This window comes from Stegodyphus dumicola, chromosome 1 (genome assembly GCF_044657685.1).
Source record: "Stegodyphus dumicola isolate Sdum_Otavi_A_Nest chromosome 1, ASM4465768v1".
NCBI classification, from domain to species: Eukaryota; Metazoa; Arthropoda; class Arachnida; order Araneae; family Eresidae; genus Stegodyphus; species Stegodyphus dumicola.
The window spans coordinates 233,136,330-233,159,402 of NC_140768.1; the positions used below are offsets into that span (position 1 = coordinate 233,136,330).

Below are 23,073 nucleotides of genomic sequence, written 5' to 3' on the forward strand. Positions count from 1 at the left end.
AAGCACGGGAGGGCTTTCTGCCTAGGGAAGGGATGCCCTCGTGGACGATTTTCTAACGAAATTGACTCGTATCCACTTTTGCACATTGGGGAAAACTTATAAAAACGCCCATGCAGCTGGCCCGATTGTAAGAAGTCGAACGCAGGTCAAAGTATCAGCGTTCGGTGACTTTACCGTTCTGCCGCTAGTATGCTACAATGTACAGTATATGCAGTACATTGTAAATACATGTGCTGCGTATGATAAACTTATTTGTGATATAGTGCATTGATATTTTGAAATCAAAAGTTAACAATTAACGAAGAATAAAATAAGATACACCATTATGTTGCGACTTTGGTTTCATTCGCTCTGCAAAGAATCTATCACGATCTGAAATTAAAATCATTAAAAGTAGAGCAAGAAAAATATTTTTCATTGGTTATCAAACGTAGAATATATTTGAGCGATCTTATTACGAAAAATTAGCAGGGATAAATATAAGGGAGTTTCTGAATAGGAATTCATTATAAGTTGGAATTCTGAATTTTTAAGCAACTGAAATAAATTAATTTTTAATAATAAAAAAATATATGTGCTAAAATATATCTGCTAAAATTTATTCCGCGACGAAACCGAAGTAATCTGCTTATAACTGACTGAATTCTCATTACTTCCATAATCTTGTTGCTTAATGAAAAATTGTCCCTTGCCTTTTAATCTGTTAACTGGGTATGACGAAATTTTTCGTCATGCTGGAAAGACTATTTCAATGGGTATGACAAAATGTTTCGTCATGCTGGGAAGACTATTTCAATGGGCATGACGAAATTTTTCTTACATTTTTTTCCAACTGTCGCTTGACCGTTGTTCAAGAAAAATCGATCAATGGAAACACTTGTTCGCTCATAAATTGTGATAACACTCCTAATTTGCACAACTTAATTTCATTTTAGTCTGCGTTTCAGTATTTTACATATTAGTAATAACTTGTTGATTTGAGTAATTGTTAGTTTTTTATAAAAATATGTCTAAAAGTTATTGTGAAGCAGAAAATATTTTTGAATTGTCTGAAAGTGATGATGAAATATTGCCCGGGAGGTTTGGTAAAAGACGTCGAATTCTAAGAATAAGTACCAGTTCGGAAGAAAGCGATAACGACTTCTTTACTGATGGTCCGGACATTGAATCAAAGGATGATGATGTTATAGACCAAAATACTCAACCGACATCAGCTGAATGGAAATGTGAAAGAATATTGCGATCGCCTTTCACGTTTTTATCTCAATCTAGACTTACATTTGAAGGACCTGAAGAAAAGGATTGCCTTTTTTATTTCGAGAAATTTATCGATAAGAATTTTGTAGAACTTATTGTGGAACAATCAAACAAATACGCCGGACAGTTTTTTGAAAAAAATACTTCCATGAAACCGCGTTCAAGATGTCTCTCGTGGGTTGACACAGATGACCGAGAGATGAGAGTATTTATTGTTTTCCTAATTTTGCAAGGAATAATAGGAAAACCTTCTTATCAGCTTTATTTCACAAAGCGAGAAAGTCTGGAGATTCCATTTTTTATAAAATTATGTCAGAAAAAAATTCCAACTGTTAGTAAAATTTTTACATTTTAATGATAACAATGCTTTCGATCTAAAAGTGAGCAACAAAAAAACCTACAAAATCGATTCCATTTTGAACTATTTGAGAAACAAATTCAAGGTGTTATACCTACCAGATAAGGAAATATCTGTAGATGAGTCTCTTTTGCTATGGAAAGGAAGACTGTCTTGGAAACAGTACATTCCATCGAAAAGAAGTCGATTTGGTGTTAAATTGTATAAGATATGTGAAAGTAAATCCGGATACATAAGTGATTTCATTATATATACAGGTAAAGACACGCAGTATGGTTCGAACTATCCAGAAGAACAGGGACCAAATCGTATTGTTCTTGAACTGTGACACGATTTGTTGGATAAGGGATATACGCTATATCTCGATAATTGGTATACTGGTACTGATCTAGCTGAGAAGATGTGCAGAAGAAAAACCGATGTTGTAGGAACAGTGCGAAAAAATAGAAAGGGAATACCATCTGAAATAAAAAATTGTGTTTTGAAAAAAGATTAATACATTGCTAGGTACAGAGACAAAATAATGATTATGAAGTGGAAAGACAAAAAGGATTTAATTATATTGAGTACTATCCACGACAATAAGTTTGTAGAAATAGAAAAACGAAGGAAACCGATATCAAAACCGGAAGTTATCGCTGACTACAACAAAAATATGGGAGGAGTTGATCTTGCTGACGGACAAATGAAAACTTATGAAATCGCTAGAAACCAAGTAAAAAAGTATTACTATAAGATATTTTTACATGCACTAGACATGGTGTGTTGAATGCATATATTTTATACAAGAAAGATGGCGGTCACCTAGATAGGCTTCATTTCCTTATCGAAACTGTAGAAAAGGGTGTTGAAAATATAGAGACGGATCGCATTTGCCATCTACTAGTACAGGACGATCATCTTTGACACCAAAACCAACTCAGCTCTTTGAAAGACATTTTGCAGACTATGTACCTACCATCCGACTCTTCAAGAGTAAATGTAACGAGGAGATGCAAATTATGCTATTCCGAAGGTCTTGGGAAAGAATCGAGATTTTGGGGTCCCGACTACAGTGTTGCTTTGTGTATGCCACATTGCTTTAAGGAATATCATACGAAATAATTGTTTAAATTCGTTCAATTAATTTGTTTTTTCGGATTAAAAATGTTTAATTTTAATATCATTAAATATTTTAAAACGATTTTCTTTTATTTATTCCTTGCGATGTGCTGAAATTACTGCAAAGGAAAAAGGTTCCATTGTGAAACGATTTTACTGAAAGCTTATTCCTCAGTTAACAGGTTAAGGGACTTTTAAGCATTGTAGAGTATTTTTTAACTGTTCATAATAAGTACTCTTTGTTTTAATACACTGATTCAGTAACACAAGTTATGTTATATAGTTAAATACAAATCGTATTTAACTATATAATCAAATTGATCGTATATAGTACAGTATTTATAGTACAGGGGGGTGTAAGTGTCACTACATGCGTTACTACAAAAAAAGTAAATACCCTACAAATATGATGGATTTTGAGTTCACTACACGGTCATCTTCAAAGTTTTTCTGATACGTAATGTGAATATGAACTTAGTTTATCTTAGAAAGTTCTCCTCCAAAGTATCTCTCTTCTTAGGCAGGAGTGGGAATAGCCCAGGAACTTCAAAATGAAACGCACTGGTAAAGATCCTCACCACTATCTAGCATTTATTGAAATTAACAAGATGAAGATATAATTATAAATATAGTGCAGTATAAATATGACTGGTAATACATTCAGAATGATAACCTTAATAAAATACTTAGATAAAAATATGGCATTTCAATTTTGTGAAATATAGAGTACGAAGATAACTAAAAAGTCGTAGTATAATGATAAAGAAAAAACAGAAGAGTTCATAATAAGTAAAAAGTGTTCATGACTCGGTCAGAATTTCACGACTCATTTTTATATACAGGTAAAATAATTCATTAATCTAGTTAAATAGTTCAATGTAGTAAATGTTCCATGAAAATTTCATGTAAAATTGTTCCACATAGTAAGAAATCTACATAATTCAATGTAAAATAGTTTATGAATCATTCATATAAAGTATAGTAAGATAGACTTATTCATATAAATTGGGATTTGCATATTGTGACGGGGAGAGATGAATATTTGTAGTTAGTATTTGAGAATTATGTGAGTTGTTAGGAATAGTAGCTAAGTCACGGTATGAAGAGATTACTGTTGAATTTCAATTTTTGTTTGGTATAATAATTGCAGTACGTAGTTTTATCAGCATTTGAGGATATAGATTGAATTATTAACCAAGAATCGGGGACTCTTCAAACTTTATTTAATATACAGTAAGGTTTTCGAATTAATGTCCACAGGATTGTTTATTGAACGTTGACATGACTGATCATTGGTAGTTTAGCATTTTGAAAATTTATTTAAAGAAAACGAAGATGGGTGTAGTTGATATTGTTGTCTAGTATATCAGAAGAAATATTTTGCGAATTTTGCATTATTCTCTCATCTTAGGGAGATGGCCCGATTGGTAAAGTCGCTGAAAACTGATAGTTCGGTCCCAGGTTCAAATCTCACGAATGGGCTGGCTGCATGGACGTTTTCGTGTATTTTCCCCATGTGTAACGTGTATAGGTGTCAGTTTCCTTTAGAAAAGTCCTCCACATAGGCATGCCTTCACTTGGGCAGGCTTTGCTATAATCAAATAAGCCAAACCATTCTTAGGTAACCTTGGTGGGCTTTACCGTAATCAAGTCTGATCCAGCGTTTACAGATTGCCCAATAATAGATGAATTATGAAATTGTTTTTTACACAAGATAAAATTTCACAAATATCACATTTGTAAAGGGCTCACAAGCGGCCGAGCGGTAAAGTCGCTGAACACTGGTAGTTCGGACCGAGGTTCGAATCCCGCGAACGGACTGCCTGCATGGCCGTTTTCGTGGTTTTCCCCATGTGTAACGTGTATACGAGTCAGTTCCCTTAGAAAGTCCTCCACGAAGGCATCCCTCCCTTTAGGAAGATAGCCCTAGTGTGCTTTTCCATTATTAAATACACTACATCACATTTGTAAAGTGTACATTCAAGCTTTTGTAACCGATTCGAACCAGTGCCTGTGTAAATCATTGAAATTGTTCCGCGTACTTATCCGAGGGTCTCCCACCCCTTTCCACCAAACCACGCGAGAGGACTTTCGGCTCGCCGCATATTTAGAGTGCCGCCATGCCACACTGACACTATTACATTTACAAACATCCATGCCTTCTCCGAGATTCAAACCTGGACCCTTTGGCACGGCAGTCAGCGACGCTAACTACTATACCGGTTGGGGGGCTACATAGTTCTTTTTGTGTTAATATCAAAATGACATAATTAGCTCAGTATCCTTCCTAAAATAATTCTAGAAAGTCTTTGTTAAAAAGTTGTGAAAATTTATTAAAGAATGGAATACGTCGTTTCATAATTTGTGATATCAAAGGTTTGATATTAAAAATTAAATTTCCATGAAATATTTTGGGAAATGGATTTAATGATTTGGCTTGATATTATAGTATTGCGTTTCAGTCGGTTATTGAGCAGTCTTACTTATAATACGATCCAATATTTTATAGGTATTCTTGAAGGAAGGAAGAAATGCTTGTGTAACGATGTCGTTTGCATGCATGTGTTCTACAGCGAAAAAAGTATTTTGTATATGTTGTATAGCGAAGAAAATTAAATGGTCTCGTATGCTTCCTTTAAAAGTGAAAGTTGGGAGATATGCTATACCTTATATAATTTTCAAATGTTTTGTTTCGCATATGTTAGAGTAGATTATTTTGATTATGGCAAAACACGCTAGGGTTTATCTACCTCAAAGGAAAATGCCTTCGTGGATGGTTTTCTAAGGTAAACTAGTTCATATTCACGTTATAAAAGGAGAAAGCATGTGCCGTCAGACCGCTTACCGGGATTTAAACCGGATCGAACTAATAAGGTACGCGCATTCACTATTCCCTTACTTTAAAATAGACACTACAAGGCCATTGCATCTCTTCAAACCGTGACTCATAACTACGGCAACGACTGCTAAGGGAAAAAGTCGAATTCTTTAATTTGCTAAAATCGCCTAACTCCGTCTGTGCTGTGATGACAGCACGATCGTAACCTCTGTGCGGTGATTACATGACGATCGTAAATGTGTAAATGGTCTGTATGACATCGAAGTGTTTGTTTTAATATAACATTATAGTGAACCGCCTGTGCGTAGCAGGCAGTTCTTTGGACGCCAGTATGCGGTGAGTAGGTATTACTTGTAAGTAAATTATGAAACGTTGAAAATACGTAAATGAATCATAATTATTAATCAGATTTATAAAAGGGGAGTAAACCACTTCCATGTTTGATTGTGGTAATATATGTGAATTTCGGACTTTAAATCACTCGGTTGGTAATTCAGGATTTGAAGTCGCTTCACATATTTGACAAAAACGTATTTTAACCTGACGAAATAAAGCCAGAAATTAGCTCTGTCGTTCTAACACTAGAGAATTTTATCTCTGAATTTAAACAGATTGCAAAAACCTTTAAAGAAAAGTGTGTTAAATTTTCGTGATAAATAAATGTATCATATATCAAGATAAACACTTGATTTATGGTGTGTGAGCTTTTTCTGACGAAAGCTAATTTCCAATGGATTCTGAAAAGTAATTTTTCGTTGTTTCGAATGAAAACTGTACCGTATTATTGTTCTTTATTTTATTCGATTTATCCAGAAGATGGTAATGAGTATATGGAAAAATAAAATGTTTTTTTTTTTAAATTTTCATGGACTCTCGGTAGAATTTAAGAAGATAACTGGCGTTATGCAAATACACATTCGAAATACCTTCCAAATTTTGTAGTTCTAGAAATCACATTTAGTATGTATTTATTAAGAAAAATGAGTTTTATCTGAAGATCTGGCGATCAGTTTACTTTGTTTTCAATTAATGCTTTGTCATTTTTGCAATTACTATTGTCACATTTATCACTACACCAATGAGGAAAGTTCCGTTCAGTTGCTAGAGTAACGTGATGTTTTTTTGTTGTCATTCTCGAATACTTTTTGTAGTGGCATACGAGTATTTCCTTTTTCTGAATAAATGACCTTCAAATTTTTTTTCTCGTAACTTTTTCTTGAAGACGTTTGAATAGAAAGGTTTTGAGAATAACATAAATTAGAATTTCAAAGTTTCATAATTCTTTACGGATATTTTAGTATCACGAAAATGATTATTTCATCCAAATATTTCACATACCTTATAGTAGAAGAATTCGGTGTAATGCGTTAACGCATTTCACCAGTGTTACATCTAGATATTGTACGGGTTCGTAATTGATTGAATGCGCATAGAACCGATGACAACTTGATAAGATTTATTTTCTCAAAACAGTCCCAAAAGAATTTCTCTTTACAGTTTCGGAATTTTCCATACATCTCATCCCATCCGTACAGCTCTGCTCAGCATCACAGAGCACATTCAGTAGTTACCCTTCAAACTACTGAGAACATTAAACACAACGCAGTGCAAAGCGCAACCAAAAGGGGGAAACTCCTACGGAAATCTCTCAATACTCCGAACTCACTCTGAACTAAACAGCCCAGAGACTGATGCTCTCTCTGATGTGATATCGTTTACTCCCGACCGCCGAGAAATCTTTCTTTTATTTATCGAAATTACTGAAAAGTCTATCCGGGTAAAGTTACACATTGGGGACGGATACGATTACAGTTACACATGGGGATCAATTACAGTACCAGTTACAGCTATAGAGGGACTGGATCAAATGTCAGCAATTATGGTGACTTTTGCCGATTTCTCACCGAATTTAGTGACGAAAAGTAGTCGCCAAAACCTCCGCCAGCTTGGGAATATCTCGCAGATTTAGCGAGACAGCCATTAACCTCAGTGTTAAATAGATTTGCAACTGTAATCTTATTTTTCCGGCAGAGAATTGTCTTTTTCAAGTATTTCATGTTACATTACAGACGACAAAAATACTGCCATTTTACATGTAATTTCACTATAGTTATTTAAATATATATAAAATCCGTAATATTTTCACTCGAAGTAAGTGTTCGCCTCCTATATATAGTCAACTGTATATTTTTATTTGATTACTGTAAAGCACGTAAGGGTATTTGCCTAAGTGGATGACTTCTTAAGGGAAACTGGCTTCTATAGAATGTTGTCGCTCGCGGGCCTTTGTTCAACAAAGATCTCTATTAAATCGTAATACCATAACTCTTATGATATTTTTAATGCAGCAGTGTTCAGAAAAATAATGTGTATCATGATTTACAGTTTTTAAATGTAAAAAGAATAGCTTTTGATAAATAAAATAAAACTGAAGCAATTTATATAAAAGTATTGCATAAATGTTTCAAGCTTTTTCTTTTGTGATTTGTTTTGCTTTGATGAAGTAAATTAATAACCATTACCTCCCCCCCCAAAGGTATTTGATTGTGGATTATATATGGAAGTTTCCGTTGTCCATGGGAAAACATTTGCATGCATGAAGTTCCTTCCTCTCTGTACATAGCAACTTGGCAAAGTCAAAAATATTCTTAACGTAACTTCTGAATTCAGGTATGATTGAGCAAAACTATTTCGTGCATTATCTTCAAAAGATGCATTCTCGTTTCAACGACCAGAATTATTGAAATAACGTGGTTTTATACTACTGAAAATGTATATTGAAATTTCTGGAGAACTTATATCAATTTGAATTCTTAAGTATTAAGGTATAAGCTACTCCTTTTAAAATGCCTAAATCTATCTTGTGACCACATCCAATGACCACAAGTATTTTTCCAAGCCTGCCTTTGTGGTTCTTCTGATTTCCAAAAAAGACAAAAATTCGAACTAACTGCGAATGCTAAAAATATCTGAATATGTCATACTTGAAATTCGACATTGGAAATCCTCTATTGTTTCCCCCTCCGAAGATTAACATTTTACGAAATTTGTTATCAGTTCCCTACCTACAGACTTCCCGCTCTAATCTTAGCGACCAGAGAGGGATTTCAAGCACTGACTGTGCTTCTCGCCATCCTTTTAGTGAACATATAGCGCTACATGATGTACGGTGGATTTTTTATGCAAAGCAAGAGTTTAACTGTGATATCCTTGGATACTTTGTATTATCGCAACCACCTTGGCGCAGCTGGGCGAATTTTACTGGAAAAAACAGAACAGCTACTTTTATTTAAAAACATTACATATTATTTCATATATATTCTACATTTCAATCATATATTTATTCCAAAAGATAATCAGTAAACCTAGTTACGAACAGGTTTTAGCTGTGGTAGACATTTTGTAACGATCGCTTTGAGAAAGAAATCGAAGCACTGTTCCTTTAGCGATTTTGCGCCAAAATAATGTATTCCTGCAGATATTTCATCTCTTTCTTCTATTATAGTGCAGTCCTATAAGCAAAAGTTTTATAATCTAGTTTAAGAAAAAAATAATAATTTTTTCTATAAAAGCCGTTGGAACTTGGAATGCAACGAAAACAATGCATACGAAAATAACGACGTTGAAAACAGAATATTTGTCATGGGCATGGTTAAACCTCAGTGATTGTTATGCTCATGTTTACCAGAGTTTGGCGTATTCGGAAGCGTTGGCGATTTCTACCAATGGGGTTGCGATAATACGTAAATACCCATTCATGAATATGTTATTTCCGAAGACTCTGCCAATTCGTACAAGAGAAAACAATTTTTTAAAGTTCTGAATGCCTGCATGGAAGAAAAAGTATGAAATTTATTGGGGAAAGTGTGTTTGTTGGAATAGGGTTCATGCGCTTGCTGGTAAAAATAGAATAGAAGTTAGAAGTAGAAGTTAGAGCTGTGGTGCCTGATATTACTTCGACACATTGCTTCATTCATAGGAAGGTAAAAAATATGTCATTTAAATTCAAACTGTTTTAGATGAGAGCGTTAAGATAATCAACTTTATTAATTCAAAACCTTCGAAAAACAGAATATTAGGTACTTACGTATTTACGCAATTTGGCGATTTTTTATACATGAAAAGATAAACGTTACTTTCCGGGTGCAAGTTGGAGGATTTCGTGCCTAATTTAAGAATGATTGATAAACTATCGATATTTATTATAAGTTGGTAAACATTATCAACATAATGAAAAGAAAACATACTTTATCAATTTAAAATAAAAATTGAATTATAAGGATTACGTAATACATTGAAAAATAAAACGCTTACATTCTTCTTCAAATCTTTCTGTAACTTTTTGTGCTATTCTTCTCCCGAAGTACACAGCGATCTGTTTTCGTTTAAAAAAATCAGAGAATTTCGGATACTAGGCTTTGTGCAATTCTCGGCAATATCATTATTGGAAAAGAAATATGCAATGATAACATGTTCGCAGATAGAAACTGAGGTCTAATTTGAGACTTATTTTCCAAAGTGGTAAATGTTACGAATTTTCACGAGATGATCTTTTCCATTACGATATGGAAAATAAAGAGATCATTGAATGAAAGAGAAACAGTTAACTGAACTCTCGAATGACATCGGACTTAAAATGAAATTCTAAGAAGGCCAGAAATAACCCACTGGGGGGGGGATTTGTGAGAGTGTTTTTATTAGTAACTCAAATAAAATGAACTTGATTTATGTTCCGATCTAAGACTTACCAGGATACATCCAAATTCAGAACAGGTATGCAAAAATCGACAGGCTCCACATTTCATTATAGCGAGTGCCGAAATTTTTAGTTGATTGACAAATGATCCAGAAATAAGTCACTGTCTCATGCGCAGTCTTACAAACCGATATTTGTCTCAGATTTTCCTCGAATTACAGTGCATCATGTAAGATCTCTATTCATAATACATTGCTACATAGTGGGCAGGTTGGGCTTAGCAGGATACCAATGCGAAACAGGTGCGCAGCCAAGCAGTCATATCTAGTAGTTAGAAAGTTGCTACAGCTGTAGGACAAGGCCAGTCAGAGATATTGTCCTAATCTTAATCCATAGTCTTCGATCAACTCTTTGTAGAATTTCTGCACACTAAATCTTGATGACAGTTAGAGGTTCGATGTCTAGGTTAGTGAGTGTTTAATAATGTTTTTCGCAGTTGAAAAAGAAATCGTATTTTGAATCGTCTGTGGAACTATGGATAATTTTTTAGCCAATAGATCAACTTGTTCATTACTATCCACGCAACAGTGGGCCGCTATCCCACTGTATTACGAGGATACGGAGGGTAAGGTGGATTTCCTTCTTCTTGAGCTGTTGCAAATAAATTCTACATTGTAATACATCCAGAGACGTAGTTGCGACATCAAAAAGCAATAGCCTGCCTTCGAGATAGACAGTATCAGAAGTCAAATTTCTAATCAGAGGTTGGTATAGAGCTTACCTTAACAGCAGCCATCACACCAACAAAAGCAGTTCTTAAGTGGCCGATAGGAATATAAAATACGAACAATTCACAAAATACTCCCGAACTGATATTTCGTGAATAGATTCAACGTGATCTATCGGTGTACATTTTAAGTCGGGAAGATATTTTTTATAGCTGGGCGATAAAGTTCCGAACAAGTATTTATGGCTTCAACTCACCATCTAGTTTGAAGATAAGATGCTATTCCAGAACTCTCAGGACAAAGCCAAGTTGGGTATATAAATTCCTGAGTCTAGATTGGTATTGCCTTCAAAAAAATAATCAATAATTCTTGTTACCTTTCCGTATAAAATAGATACTTTATCGTTAATCAGGATCTGAAGAGGTTTATTCTGTCAAAAGCAGCACGGCTTCGGTGTGGTCTTAACGGCGCCTGTAATTAGAAGAAGTGCCTGGTTTTGTAATGTTTCTAGTTTTCTTAAGGACTCCTTAAAAATGTGTAAGGACCGATAGGATAAAAGCTTTATAAGTATTACTTAGAGTTGAGCGAGCACATCCCCAGAAGCAATCAGCGATAGGCTATTAAGGAGAAACGATCATGTTCATGTCATACTTTGCCATCGGGGGGGGGGGGTAGGTTATCCAAACTCCACTATTCTTGGAATTGCACAAAAAGAATGTGAATATTCTTTTATTAACTTAATAATTTAAAATCTATGTAAAATTAAATGAATTTTAATTGTTTTTGAAAAATATGAGTGGTAGTAACATATGTTTAAAAATTGCTTTCGAAGGGGACAAGAATAAGATATCCACAGAACATTCTCTTCAAATTCTGTTGATATATTCATCTTCAAAACTAAATTTTTACATTTTTCTCTAAACGAAGAGATAAAACTCTAAGAGGTCGGTTGTTTTCGTGGAGGATATTCTGAGGGAATATGGATCATATTTGCATTACACATGAGCACACAATCGTGAAAACACCCATCAACCGAACCATTTGCCAGATTTGAATTTATGTTAACGCCTCTGTGAAGAGTCCCGTTTCATGTACTACTAGTTTTTAATTGTAAGGCTTTATTTGCATTTTCTGTTTTTGCAATACTATATTCCATAAAGATAGCATGCATAAAATAAAGAAACTGAACCCATTGCATCAATGTCTCATTTGACGGCTTCTTTAAATTTGCTACATTTATACGTGTAATGACAAGCTAAAAATTACATGAATTGCCTGATACGGAATTTTGTCTCACTTGAAATATTAAATAATTTTAAATCTTTAATAATTAAATATTTAATGTGGTTAATTAAGAAAAGTTTGCCTTTGTTATTTGAAAGTGCCCATTCCATCTGACTATTCGCGGGGTTTTGAATATATATTGATCGGTCAGTGTTTAACTACAAAACAAATGAAACATATTCATGAATAAGCTATTCTAACTATCACAATATTATTTACTTAAAGTAAATTCTGATAAGAATGCATAGTAATATTAACATAACATTGTCTCATATCTTCATTTCTACTTCTTTGTATCTCAAATTTCACCGTGTCCTACTATTCCCCACTGCTAAATTATTACTGCCGTAAGTGCTACTTTTGTAATCTACTATAGCTTGCGAATTGCCACTTTTGTCACCGCTGTCTTCGTCAGTGTTCAGCCTGTCCTATTTGCATTGCCCACTAGCGACCGAGCGGTAAAGTCGCTGAACCAAAGAATTTTGGCTGAACACTGTTAGTTCTGTCCGAGGTTCGAATGGGCTGACTGCATGTGCGTTTTCGTGGTTTTCCCCATGTGTAACGTATATACGAACCAGTTTCCCTTAGAAAGTTCCTCCACGAAGGCATTTCTTCCCTTAGACAGATAGTCCTCGTGTTCTTTGCCATAATTAAATACACCAACACCTTAGGCAGACGGCCCACAAGGCTTTGCCGAAATCGCATCAGTCCTACTTGCAAAGCGCCATCAAGAACCGTTAGATATCACCGTTTCCTTGAAGCTCTTCACTATCTTTGCTTTATCAGTCCATGGACCCAAATTTCACGAATAACTGAATTACTAAGACAGAAACAATCGCTACGTGGGAGAAGCATTTTAAAATTTAGGGGGGCTTGCTTCTTGAGCGTCTTAAAGGGGAAAATTATGTGAATGCTTAAAACGTTTTCTAAACGTTGTTCTTAAAACCTATGAGATACTCGAAGTAATATAAGAGTAAATATGGTATTTTCTGAAGGCTGCAAGCTGTATTACCGGTATTGGCAAAAGCCGGTGTTTTTTTAAGTTTCTTATATCAGTTATCTTAGACTTGGCCGGAACGTTTGTATTAATTCTTCCACAGCAAATTTCAAATTTTTAAGGCATTTTTAAGTTACTAAACAATTCAATAATAATTTAAAAAAAGAGAAATATTTTAGTACATTTCTGTTTTAACAGGAAATAGAACTGAAGTACCAATTCGAATAATCCATCTAGCAATAATTATGGCTGCTCCATGACGCCTCTCTTAGAACTCCTCCCTTAGAACAAATATCAATTCTAAGGGAAATTACTAAAACAAACTATAACGAAAAAAAAAAAGAAAAACTAGATCTGTACGTCTCGTTTACCGTCAAATTTTACAACGAAAAAAGGAGCAAAGCAAACCTTCGACAAAAAAATTGATATTCATATGGTGTATTTCGTTTTCAGATGTCTAAGCTCTTAATAACATGTTAGATTAATTTTTTAATTTTTCAAAAATAATCTATCGAATTACGATGAACTTCCCAATGCCATGAGTTTGGTGAAGTGTAGATATTTGAAATCGTAAATAAATGTTACCAGTTCAACGCTAAAGAAGAAAGAAAAGGAATGATTGTATAGCTGTGTGACTCATTTCCATTCACGTTATTGGAAAGCCATCGGGAAGCTATTCTTCTTTTCCAAGAACACTATCCAAGTTAAAAGGCATATGGATAGTGTTCTTGGAATACAGTTCAGTTGCACTTACATCGATCAATAGACACAATGCAGACATGTATAAAAACGAATGTTATAGCCGATTTTTTTTTTTTTTTTTTTTTTTTTTTTTTTTTTTTTTTTTGTATTTTTGTTTTTGGTAGAAAAGATCGAAAGAAAGGAAAGTTGATCATCTTTTGAATGATAACTTTGCGTGCCAGACTTTTATACTCATCCAAGAAGTGATATAGAATTTTAGTTCCTTGTCAAAATTAGAGGCAACTTATAGTTTTAAGACTTTAGCAGAAAAGAGGAGAGAACAAATTCAGTACCTTTCTATACGTAATTTTTTTATATAAAAAAATTCAGTACCTTTCTATACGTAATTTTTTTATATAAAAAAGAAAACATTATTTAAGGGAAAAACATTTTTTACTATCTCGTATGTATACGTCCGGTATTTCTAAACACCACGTAAACAGAAATATGCAATACCTAAAAGGAACTAAAAGGAAGGATTATGGTATTCCTCTGCAGCAACAACTCTCAAATACTTCCGTCTGGCAAATTATTTTATTCTTAATAATTCTAAGGACTCTGGATGATAAAATAATCTTATGCTAGCTTTCTAGAAACTCGATTTTACGAAAGACCGTTGTCTTCCTTTTTCGGACTTGCTTAACCGAAAGAAATCCCTAAAAAATTTTCGCTTTCGTAAAAAAAAAAAAAAAAAAAAAAAAAAAAAAAAATGGAAATGTATAGTAAGCGTGTTTTGCAATTCTATAAAAATTTCTGTAGTTTTTATCGAAACCTATACTTCTAACTGTGAAATAATATTTAAAGTGACTATAAAAATCTATGTAATAGAAATCGTGTGTCGATCTAAGCCCAAGTTACCGGAACTAGTGAAGAATTCCCGTTGAGGAAGGAGAATCTGATCGATCTCAGCTTGGTAGATTTAACCAAAAGCTCTCCGGCAAAGATTTATTAACTTCATCGTTGAAATAGCATGAATTAAAGAGGCTTACGAAACTAAACATAGGTCTCGTATAAACTTGGTAAAATCGACGCAGACATATTCGGATGTATGTTCATTAAATAAAATATTAAAGTTTAACAAATGAGAAAATGATATAACTTTATTAAATAAACCTAAGTATTATATGTATACTCTGCAAAAAAAAGGAGGAGGACAGGTCTATATCTCCCATTCTACCAGGCCGATTGACAAAATTTAATTTGCATTTTTTCATGTCTCGAAAGCGCGACTTACCATATGTTAGATTTATATATGATATTGCTCTAACATAGGTATTTTGACGCAAAATCGGAATTTTCGGAAATGAAATGAATTTTTTCTATATTTCGATTCTATGATTCAAATTATGCTTAAATATTAAATGTTGTAAAATGCGGGAAAGTTACCGAGAAATTTAAAAATTTATCTTCCAGTCTACAATAATAATAACTAAGAATTTCACCAAGTAAATTATTCTAATTTATGATAACCTACTTTCCTTTCCCTTTCGTTGTGAACGAGATGGAAAAAGGTGCTTCGTTCATTCTTTCAAGTAATTTTAACGAAGTGCGTAAACCAAATTTGATATAAAATGATCGCTTATAACGAATATGTCAAATTTTGAAACGTGCCTAAGTATACATTCACGTATATCTTCGGAAATTTTGAATAAAATCTAATCTTTTGCAGGTATGTTATAAATACATCTACTTTAAGGTAGTGATAAACATTACCTTTCGAAAAAATAAAAAAAAATACAAATTTTAAATACAAAATGAAAAATAATATAAAAATATAAAATACAAAACAAAAACATTATCTGCGTTATTTGGACGGAACATAAATTTCGAATTGTGAAAGAAGGAATCATCTTGTTTAATAAAAAACGACATATTAACAAAAATGTATCAAATTCAATTAATATTAAGGAGTTAAATTGTTGGAGCTAATTTTCAAAACCTCTTTTGGTGCGGTTTTTCACAGAAAGCGCCGCAAGTTTTGGTACAACTTGAATCGTAGAATCGAAATATAAAAAAAATCGGTACGTTATTCCACAAAAAGTTGTCAGAATACGTATGTTGGAACAATGCTGTGCATAAATCTAATATATATACCATGTCGCTCTTTCAAGACGGAAAGTTTGTCAATCGGCTCAGTAGAACGGGAGCCATATAACTGTCACATTTCTTTTTTGAAGAGTGTATCTTTACACTAAAATTAAGGGTTTTCGATTTTATAGGGTTGCTGCAAGTGAAATGGCATTAGTAAGGACAATTAAAGAAGAGAATAAACAGAATACGTGTTTAGGTCATTTAATACCACTTATGTAAATATCAGTGTCTTCGGAAGTGATTAAAGTCCTCCTCAGTCCGATTAATGAAGGTATCGATAGCAAAACATTTCTTGGACAATAAATGTTTCAAATACCAAAACAAAGGTACTCTGTTGGAGAAATATCAAATGACTGTGAAAAGATAAGGCACAATATCGTATCTCAGATTGTTGATTTGCGGTAGGGTTGACACTACCGCATATGAACGGACGTTATCCTGAGTAACACCAGTAAACTAACCCTATACAGTAAACAGCATCTTCCTTTGGGTGCAAAGTTGCCTTTAAAATCTTTACTTAGCGCATTTTACTCCCATTGACAGCGAACACCGTATAAGAATGTCGTGGAATATAGACCTCTCGTATGTTATATATTGTTGCAGGAACTTTTCTTTGATGCGTCTTAAGAGATGTTTTAAGTCTCAATGATGCGTCACTTCATCTGTGAATTCGTGAGGCATCCAATTGTCGAGTTTTGTTTTTTTTTTACTTTTTATAGATGTGAAACAGTGTGTCATTTAGTGTCTGGATGATCTGTTGCACAGTTTGTCATGAATCTGATTTGATTAAATCTCTTAATTCATTCGTATCAATGGGGAATGGACGATGGCTACAGGATTTGCTTTGCATCCACAAACCTGTTGAACAGAATTTTGCAAACAAACGCGAGTGGATATCTCACTGAGGTTTCCTCCATCGTTTTTCCAAATTGAAATCGTACGTTTATAGCAGCCTTGATTGATTTACATAATTGGCATAATGTCGGGAGGTAATTAATGATTAATGCTTATAGAACAAAACAAATACTACTTTCCCATCCACATTTCGTAGAATACAAAACCATTTGTATAAATCTTAACGTTTCCTCTCTTCCACTACGAATAGAAACCTGACGTCTTTCATTCCCATCAAGCTAATGCAGAAATTGCTATTTCATTTCTAACAGTCCTATACATACTTGAAATACGCAGCTTAAATAAAGAGGTTTTCGGTCCGGAAACTTCGGCACATGATGAAGTGGGAATGAGGTGATAAAGATGAAATACCGTTGGTCTAAATAAAACAAACATCTGAAGTTTTAACGTCTTTATTTCTCCGTTTGAAACCATATCTGCTTTAAAGCATTTTAATTGGTATAAAGAATTAAACTGATGAAAATTTGGTTAGTTACTAATTTAAATGAATTAAACTAATTAAACTAAATTTAACTAAGCCTGTCGGCAGTTTCCCTTAGAAAGTTTTCCACGAAGGCATCCCTTCCCTTAGGCAGACAGCTCAATGCGCTTTGCCGTTATCTCAATAACCCAAACCAGCACGTAAAGTTACTAATTATTCTCAATCATAAAACATGTTATTCAGTTCTTCATAAAAGAGAATTTGTTTTCCATTTTTAGTTCTTAGCCTAAAATGTATCGATTTAATTAGTTTTCCAAGTTCGTATTCTAAAATTAGTTGCAAAATGTGTGTTAAATTGAAAGTTCTTTTAAATGAGTAGTCTTTAGAGCCTTCTGGAAATGAAGAATATTAGATGCGAAAATCAATTAGTTTCCTTTTTTAGATATTCCAGTGCTAGGGACTGAAATATATTTCTATAGATACATTGACTAGCACTATTATTAACTCGCTGACCGCGGAATCGTGAATACGCTTTCGCCTTTTATCTCGAATATATGCGGAAAATGTTGTTCTCGCATCGGCAGAAGCTGAGATTCAACTGCTAATCAGTTTCGGCAAGAAACGAAAGAAAAGGCACGAATTTCGTACCTGTGGGTCAGAGGGTCACCAGAAAAATAGGGCTGCAGTTGTGACTAATATGCGTATTCCCTCAAAATGCTCATTTACGCAAATTTCATTCACCTGCCGTGATCAGATTCACTTGGGAGTTGACGTCGCTCGATGATTTGCTTGATACTACTGGAATTGTTACTGTATTTCAAGTGCTTGCTGACGTAATCGTGCTTAGCTGGTAAAAATTTATTATTAAATTAGTAATGCCTCTGTTTCACTTCAGTATTCCCAGTAACGAAGGGCTTACGGAAAGTCCATAGCTGTTATTATTACGTCACTTCGAAATTACCGAAACTTTATAACCAGTGTGAAGATGCAGCTCGATTTTGAATAAACTTATTACAACTGTCGTAGTAGAAGGTAATTCTGCAGATTAAGCTTGGTGAATGTCAGGCAACTAGATGCACCCTATTCAGTTGTGTGAAAACTATGTGCAAGAGTGCTGCAATCTTTTCTTGCGAAATAGTCAACTCCGACAAATATTTCAGTAGATGCAGAAACGCGGTTGCATGTTTCTCAGCTGTTGCCTTGCTGGGATGGAATTTTAATTGGAAGCTACGAACGTTGAAAAAACTTAATACGAACGAACGAACGTTGAAATAGTTTATCTGAATGCCAGTGGCAATACACAGTTGTTGCATACTGAGAAAAGTCATGCTTGAGAGCACAATCCCATTCGAAAGCTTAAAATCGGTGTGATGTGGCTATACTATCCTATTCATTACTTATCCGGCTCACGGGTGGGCAAGCGGTAAGGTCGCTAAACACTGTCCGGGGTGCGTAATGGCAAACTGCACATTCAGTTGATCAATGTTAAATGAATTTCGCATACTGCGCATGCCCAGAAGAAGAATTGGCGCAATTACGACTTGGTACAATTTTAAAAGAAGATAAATACGGTGTGTGGTTGATATTCTGTTATCTGGACATAAACAGTTCGAGATTTTGAAACTTATTATGTTGTAAGTTGCTTCATTACTTAGAGTGTAAATATCGATTGTAAATTACGCAAATTTTCGTTTAAGAATGTTTACAAAACAGGGAACATTACAAGATATATTAGATGAATCTTTATTGATTGTACTTCCGAGGAATAAAAGCAATTGCGTATTTACCATTCGTTGCATTCGTATATACTTTAACAAATAAAAGAATAAATCCAGTTTAAATAACTGAATTAATGTCAAGGAAATTATTATAAATAACCGATATTAAACATAACGTTTATAAACAAAATAAACCAAAATGAAACGGAAGCAAATGCATTAAGCACAAACAATTTTCGGTAGTATTGCAATTGTAAACAGTTGATAAGACCTACAAGACGCGCAGGCTTTGTAGGGTTGCTATGCCCCCCTTAGTCGCCAGTATTTCCTATTATGCCAACGGTAAGCCACTGAGCATGCACAAGATGCGAAATTCGTTAACATTGATCAACTCAATGTGCGGTTTGCCATTACGCGTCCGGGGTTAGAATCCCGTCGTACGGTCTGGTTGCATGGGCGTTTTCGTGGTTTTCGCCATGTGTAACGTGTATACGAGTCAGTATCTCTCAGAAAGTCGTTCTTCCACATTCTCTATGAAGTCGTTCTTCCACATAGGCAGATAGTCTTATCGATTGCTTTGCCAGAATCAATTAAATCAACCCAAACCAATCATTATTTTTCCCTATGCTTCCAAAAACAAAAAAAAAAAAAAAAAAGGGGGAGGACAAGGAACTTGTTCTGTTACTGCAGTGAAAATAACGACAAATACTTTTTGGTTTCATTGCCACCCCCCTGCGTTTTTTTTTTTTTTTTTTTTTTTTTAACTCCAGCAACTTTGATGTACGACCACGTTTATTCAGGTAGAGCACCCTCGCATAGGAATAACAATACCCTATTGCCTATTACGTCATTTTTTCAAAAATCGAATAATTGGTCTAACATTCTTTATGAAGTGGTTTCTGCCTGATCTGATTCATCTGATATTGGTTGTAGAAATATTTAAAAGCTTAGCTTATATACTATACGTAGATAGCTTAGATGTTTCAAGTGATATAACAAAGCTTCACGTGAAATAAGTCTGTTGAGGTCTCTTGCATTCTGCAAAGTGAAATATTGCTCACAAAATCCTGTTTTCGGAAAACATGCTGGGCTACTATATGGACAATTGATTCGTCACGCAAATAGCCAAGGGGTAAAGTCTCCGAATACTGGTAGTTCAATCGCGGTTTAATCTCTCCGAATGGGCTAGCTGCATGAGTGTTGGCTTTCCCCATTTGTAACATTGATTCGAACCAGTTCCCTTAGTCTTCCACGAAAGCACCCTCTCCCTAGGCAGACAGGCCTGGTGTTCTATGCCATGATCAGATAAACTAAACCAAGCTGGAATTTATTCAGAATAAAAATCGCCAATTGTGACCTTTACTTCATCTATTTCATGTATTTCTCCCTTTGTGACGATGCCCAGCAGCGGCCGAGCGCTAAAATCGCTGAACACTGGTAGTTTCATCCTGAGTTCAATTTCAGGCGAACGGGCTGGCTGCATGGGCGTTTTCGTGGTTTTGTGTATACGAGTCTAACATGTATATGAACCAGATTCCCTTAGAAACGAAGGCAATCCTTTTCTTAGGCAGATAGCCATAGTGTGCTTTGCCATAATCTACTGAACCATACCCCTTGTGATAAATCTCTGTACTATTTTTCCTTTATCAAAATTCCGAGTTTGTGTACTATGTAGACCAGACTTGTTGTCTAGCTAAATAAGGTTTGTATATCGAACCACGAACAACATAATTTTAAGTATCGACACCGCTCTAAAAGTGTTAATTTTATCATGGATTATTTATATAATTATTTTCATTATGCACATTGGCCAGACTATTTGGAAGATCTTCACGATTTTGGAATTCTACCAATATTTAGCGGTCATACCAAAAACTTGACTTTTCGAGACGCAGACATAATATTCAAACTACGCGTAGCAGTGAGAACTTGATTTAAGATTTTAGGTCTCATGATACTTTTGTGCATAAAATGAATATAATACAAATGGAACTGAGATTTTCGGCGTATTGTCGGTATAAATAATATTTGAAATGTAAGAAAATTGTCTATTTTCTTAGTTGCGTTTGCTCAGTTTAAACATTTCCTTGATACTTTGTTATCTGTTAAAAGACTTAAGAGAAAGTAAGTCCGTCGTTAATCTATCATATGACTAATCCTGTTTATCACGAAGCACTGTTGCTTTTCCATTGTAAAGGGACAGCTGTTTGCTATTAAAACATTTTTCCGGCTTATGAACATCTAGTTGTAGGTTTCTGGTGGATTTTATCAGATGTGTATTTGTTGCAAAAGTAAGTGTATTTAATTACGGATCAGTTCTTTTTATTCCTAATGGAACATCATACATTTGTCTGTATTTTAATCTTCAGTTTATTCATGTGTGATTTCGGTTTTTATAGTCTCCAGATATTCAATTACTTTTCTGAAAAAATGTAATATCAATCGATACGAATGCTGGAATTGCTTTCAGGGTCACTGTATCCAAAGATTACGGAAAAAGATCGAAAACCATCCGCATGGAAGGACCCGATGGAGGATGGGCTTGGTTGGTAGCCCTTGCTGCTTGTCTCATCAATTTCATTATGGCCGGTTTGGGCAGGATGTCCGGCATTTTGTATGTTGCTTTCATCGATCTATTTCACGTCGACAGAGAAAGAGCTTCCTTACCCTTCAGCGTGCGTTCAGCGACAAGGAATTTACTTGGTTAGTTTCTTTTATTATATTTCGTTTGCGTATTTGTAGTCAGATTTAGTGACAAATGCATGCTTCCGAATTATTAGACTTTTAGTATTAATCTATAAGCATAACTTTTCAAATCTGAATATCATGCAAATGAAATTTACTCGTAGAAGGCAAAATGATTCCCAGACCCAGAAGTATTTTTGTATAATTCTTGTTTCTTTGTTTAGTGACAAAATAATTTTTAACGTTAATAAATTAAAATATGCAGTATAAAAAGGATAAATATTTCGTATTTCCAAAATAAATATTAATCTTTTCATAAATCTCTCGGTATATGTAAACGGGGAGGGGCACATTTCATCCAGCTGCAGTTAGTAAAGGTATTATATAATTGCTGTTTCTTTATTTAAAAAATCTGATGTGTGCACCACATGACTACTTGCACGGAATATTAAATTATACGCATTTTTTTCTTGCATTTCATTAAAAGTTATTGTATTGAATTAAATCTACTTCGTCGATAGCTCATAAAACACAATAGAATAAATGCACTGTTTAAAATTCACTCTATTTGTTTACCATAGCGATACTCTGGCGCTAGGTTCACTTAACAGCGTTACATTTCGTCCATATTATAACTCATAATGCATATAAATTTATATCATTTGAAGAATTATCTAATCGGTGCCATATAATCTATTCAAATACTATAATAAATCTAAAACGATGTATAAAAGAAATTAACCAAAGAAAACAAAAAAAAAAAGTTTTTCACAGACGATTCAGTATTTCTCATTCAATTAATTCAGTTCTCACTTCCCGACAAAGCAAAAATACATAAAAATTCAAAATATCTATATTAAAAATTACGAAGTAAATCTGAAACACTTATTTCCTCGAATAAATTACAGAATGTATTAAACATGATTTAATTCGCAATAATAAAAGGTGTTATCTTTGTTGTTGCGAAGGTTAGTTTCTCTAGAGTGTCAAGAAATCCGCTATTTTTCCAAGTATAAAATGCAAACAAACATGTCCGCCAAAGCAAAAGTCATTAGGTGATAGTTGTTTAGCTGCACTTAAACAACTTTTAAATTGTTAACTCCACAAATATTGCATGCAGATTTACTAAAGGCATAAAACTCTTAACCGGAAGATAAGAGCAACATAATTCAATCATTTTTAAAGCAAAAAATGCACAACTTACAAACATATAACATTAAAGAAACTGAGTTCACTCAGCCG

The 23,073-nt window shown here is 34.2% G+C and overlaps 1 protein-coding gene across 4 annotated transcripts in view; it reads left to right on the plus strand.

The window, feature by feature from the left end:
• LOC118185046 (monocarboxylate transporter 1-like) overlaps nucleotides 1-23,073 on the plus strand; it is a 70,214-nt gene that overhangs the window by 17,747 nt on the left and 29,394 nt on the right. For 3 of the 4 annotated variants that reach the window (XM_035354832.2, XM_035354835.2, XM_035354834.2), the window contains exon 2: nucleotides 21,617-21,849. In XM_035354832.2, coding sequence (XP_035210723.1) covers nucleotides 21,617-21,849 — 233 coding nt within the window. Of the gene's footprint in view, nucleotides 1-21,307; nucleotides 21,438-21,616; nucleotides 21,850-23,073 lie in introns of those variants that run through there. The other variant, XM_035354833.2, reaches the window with a different exon arrangement.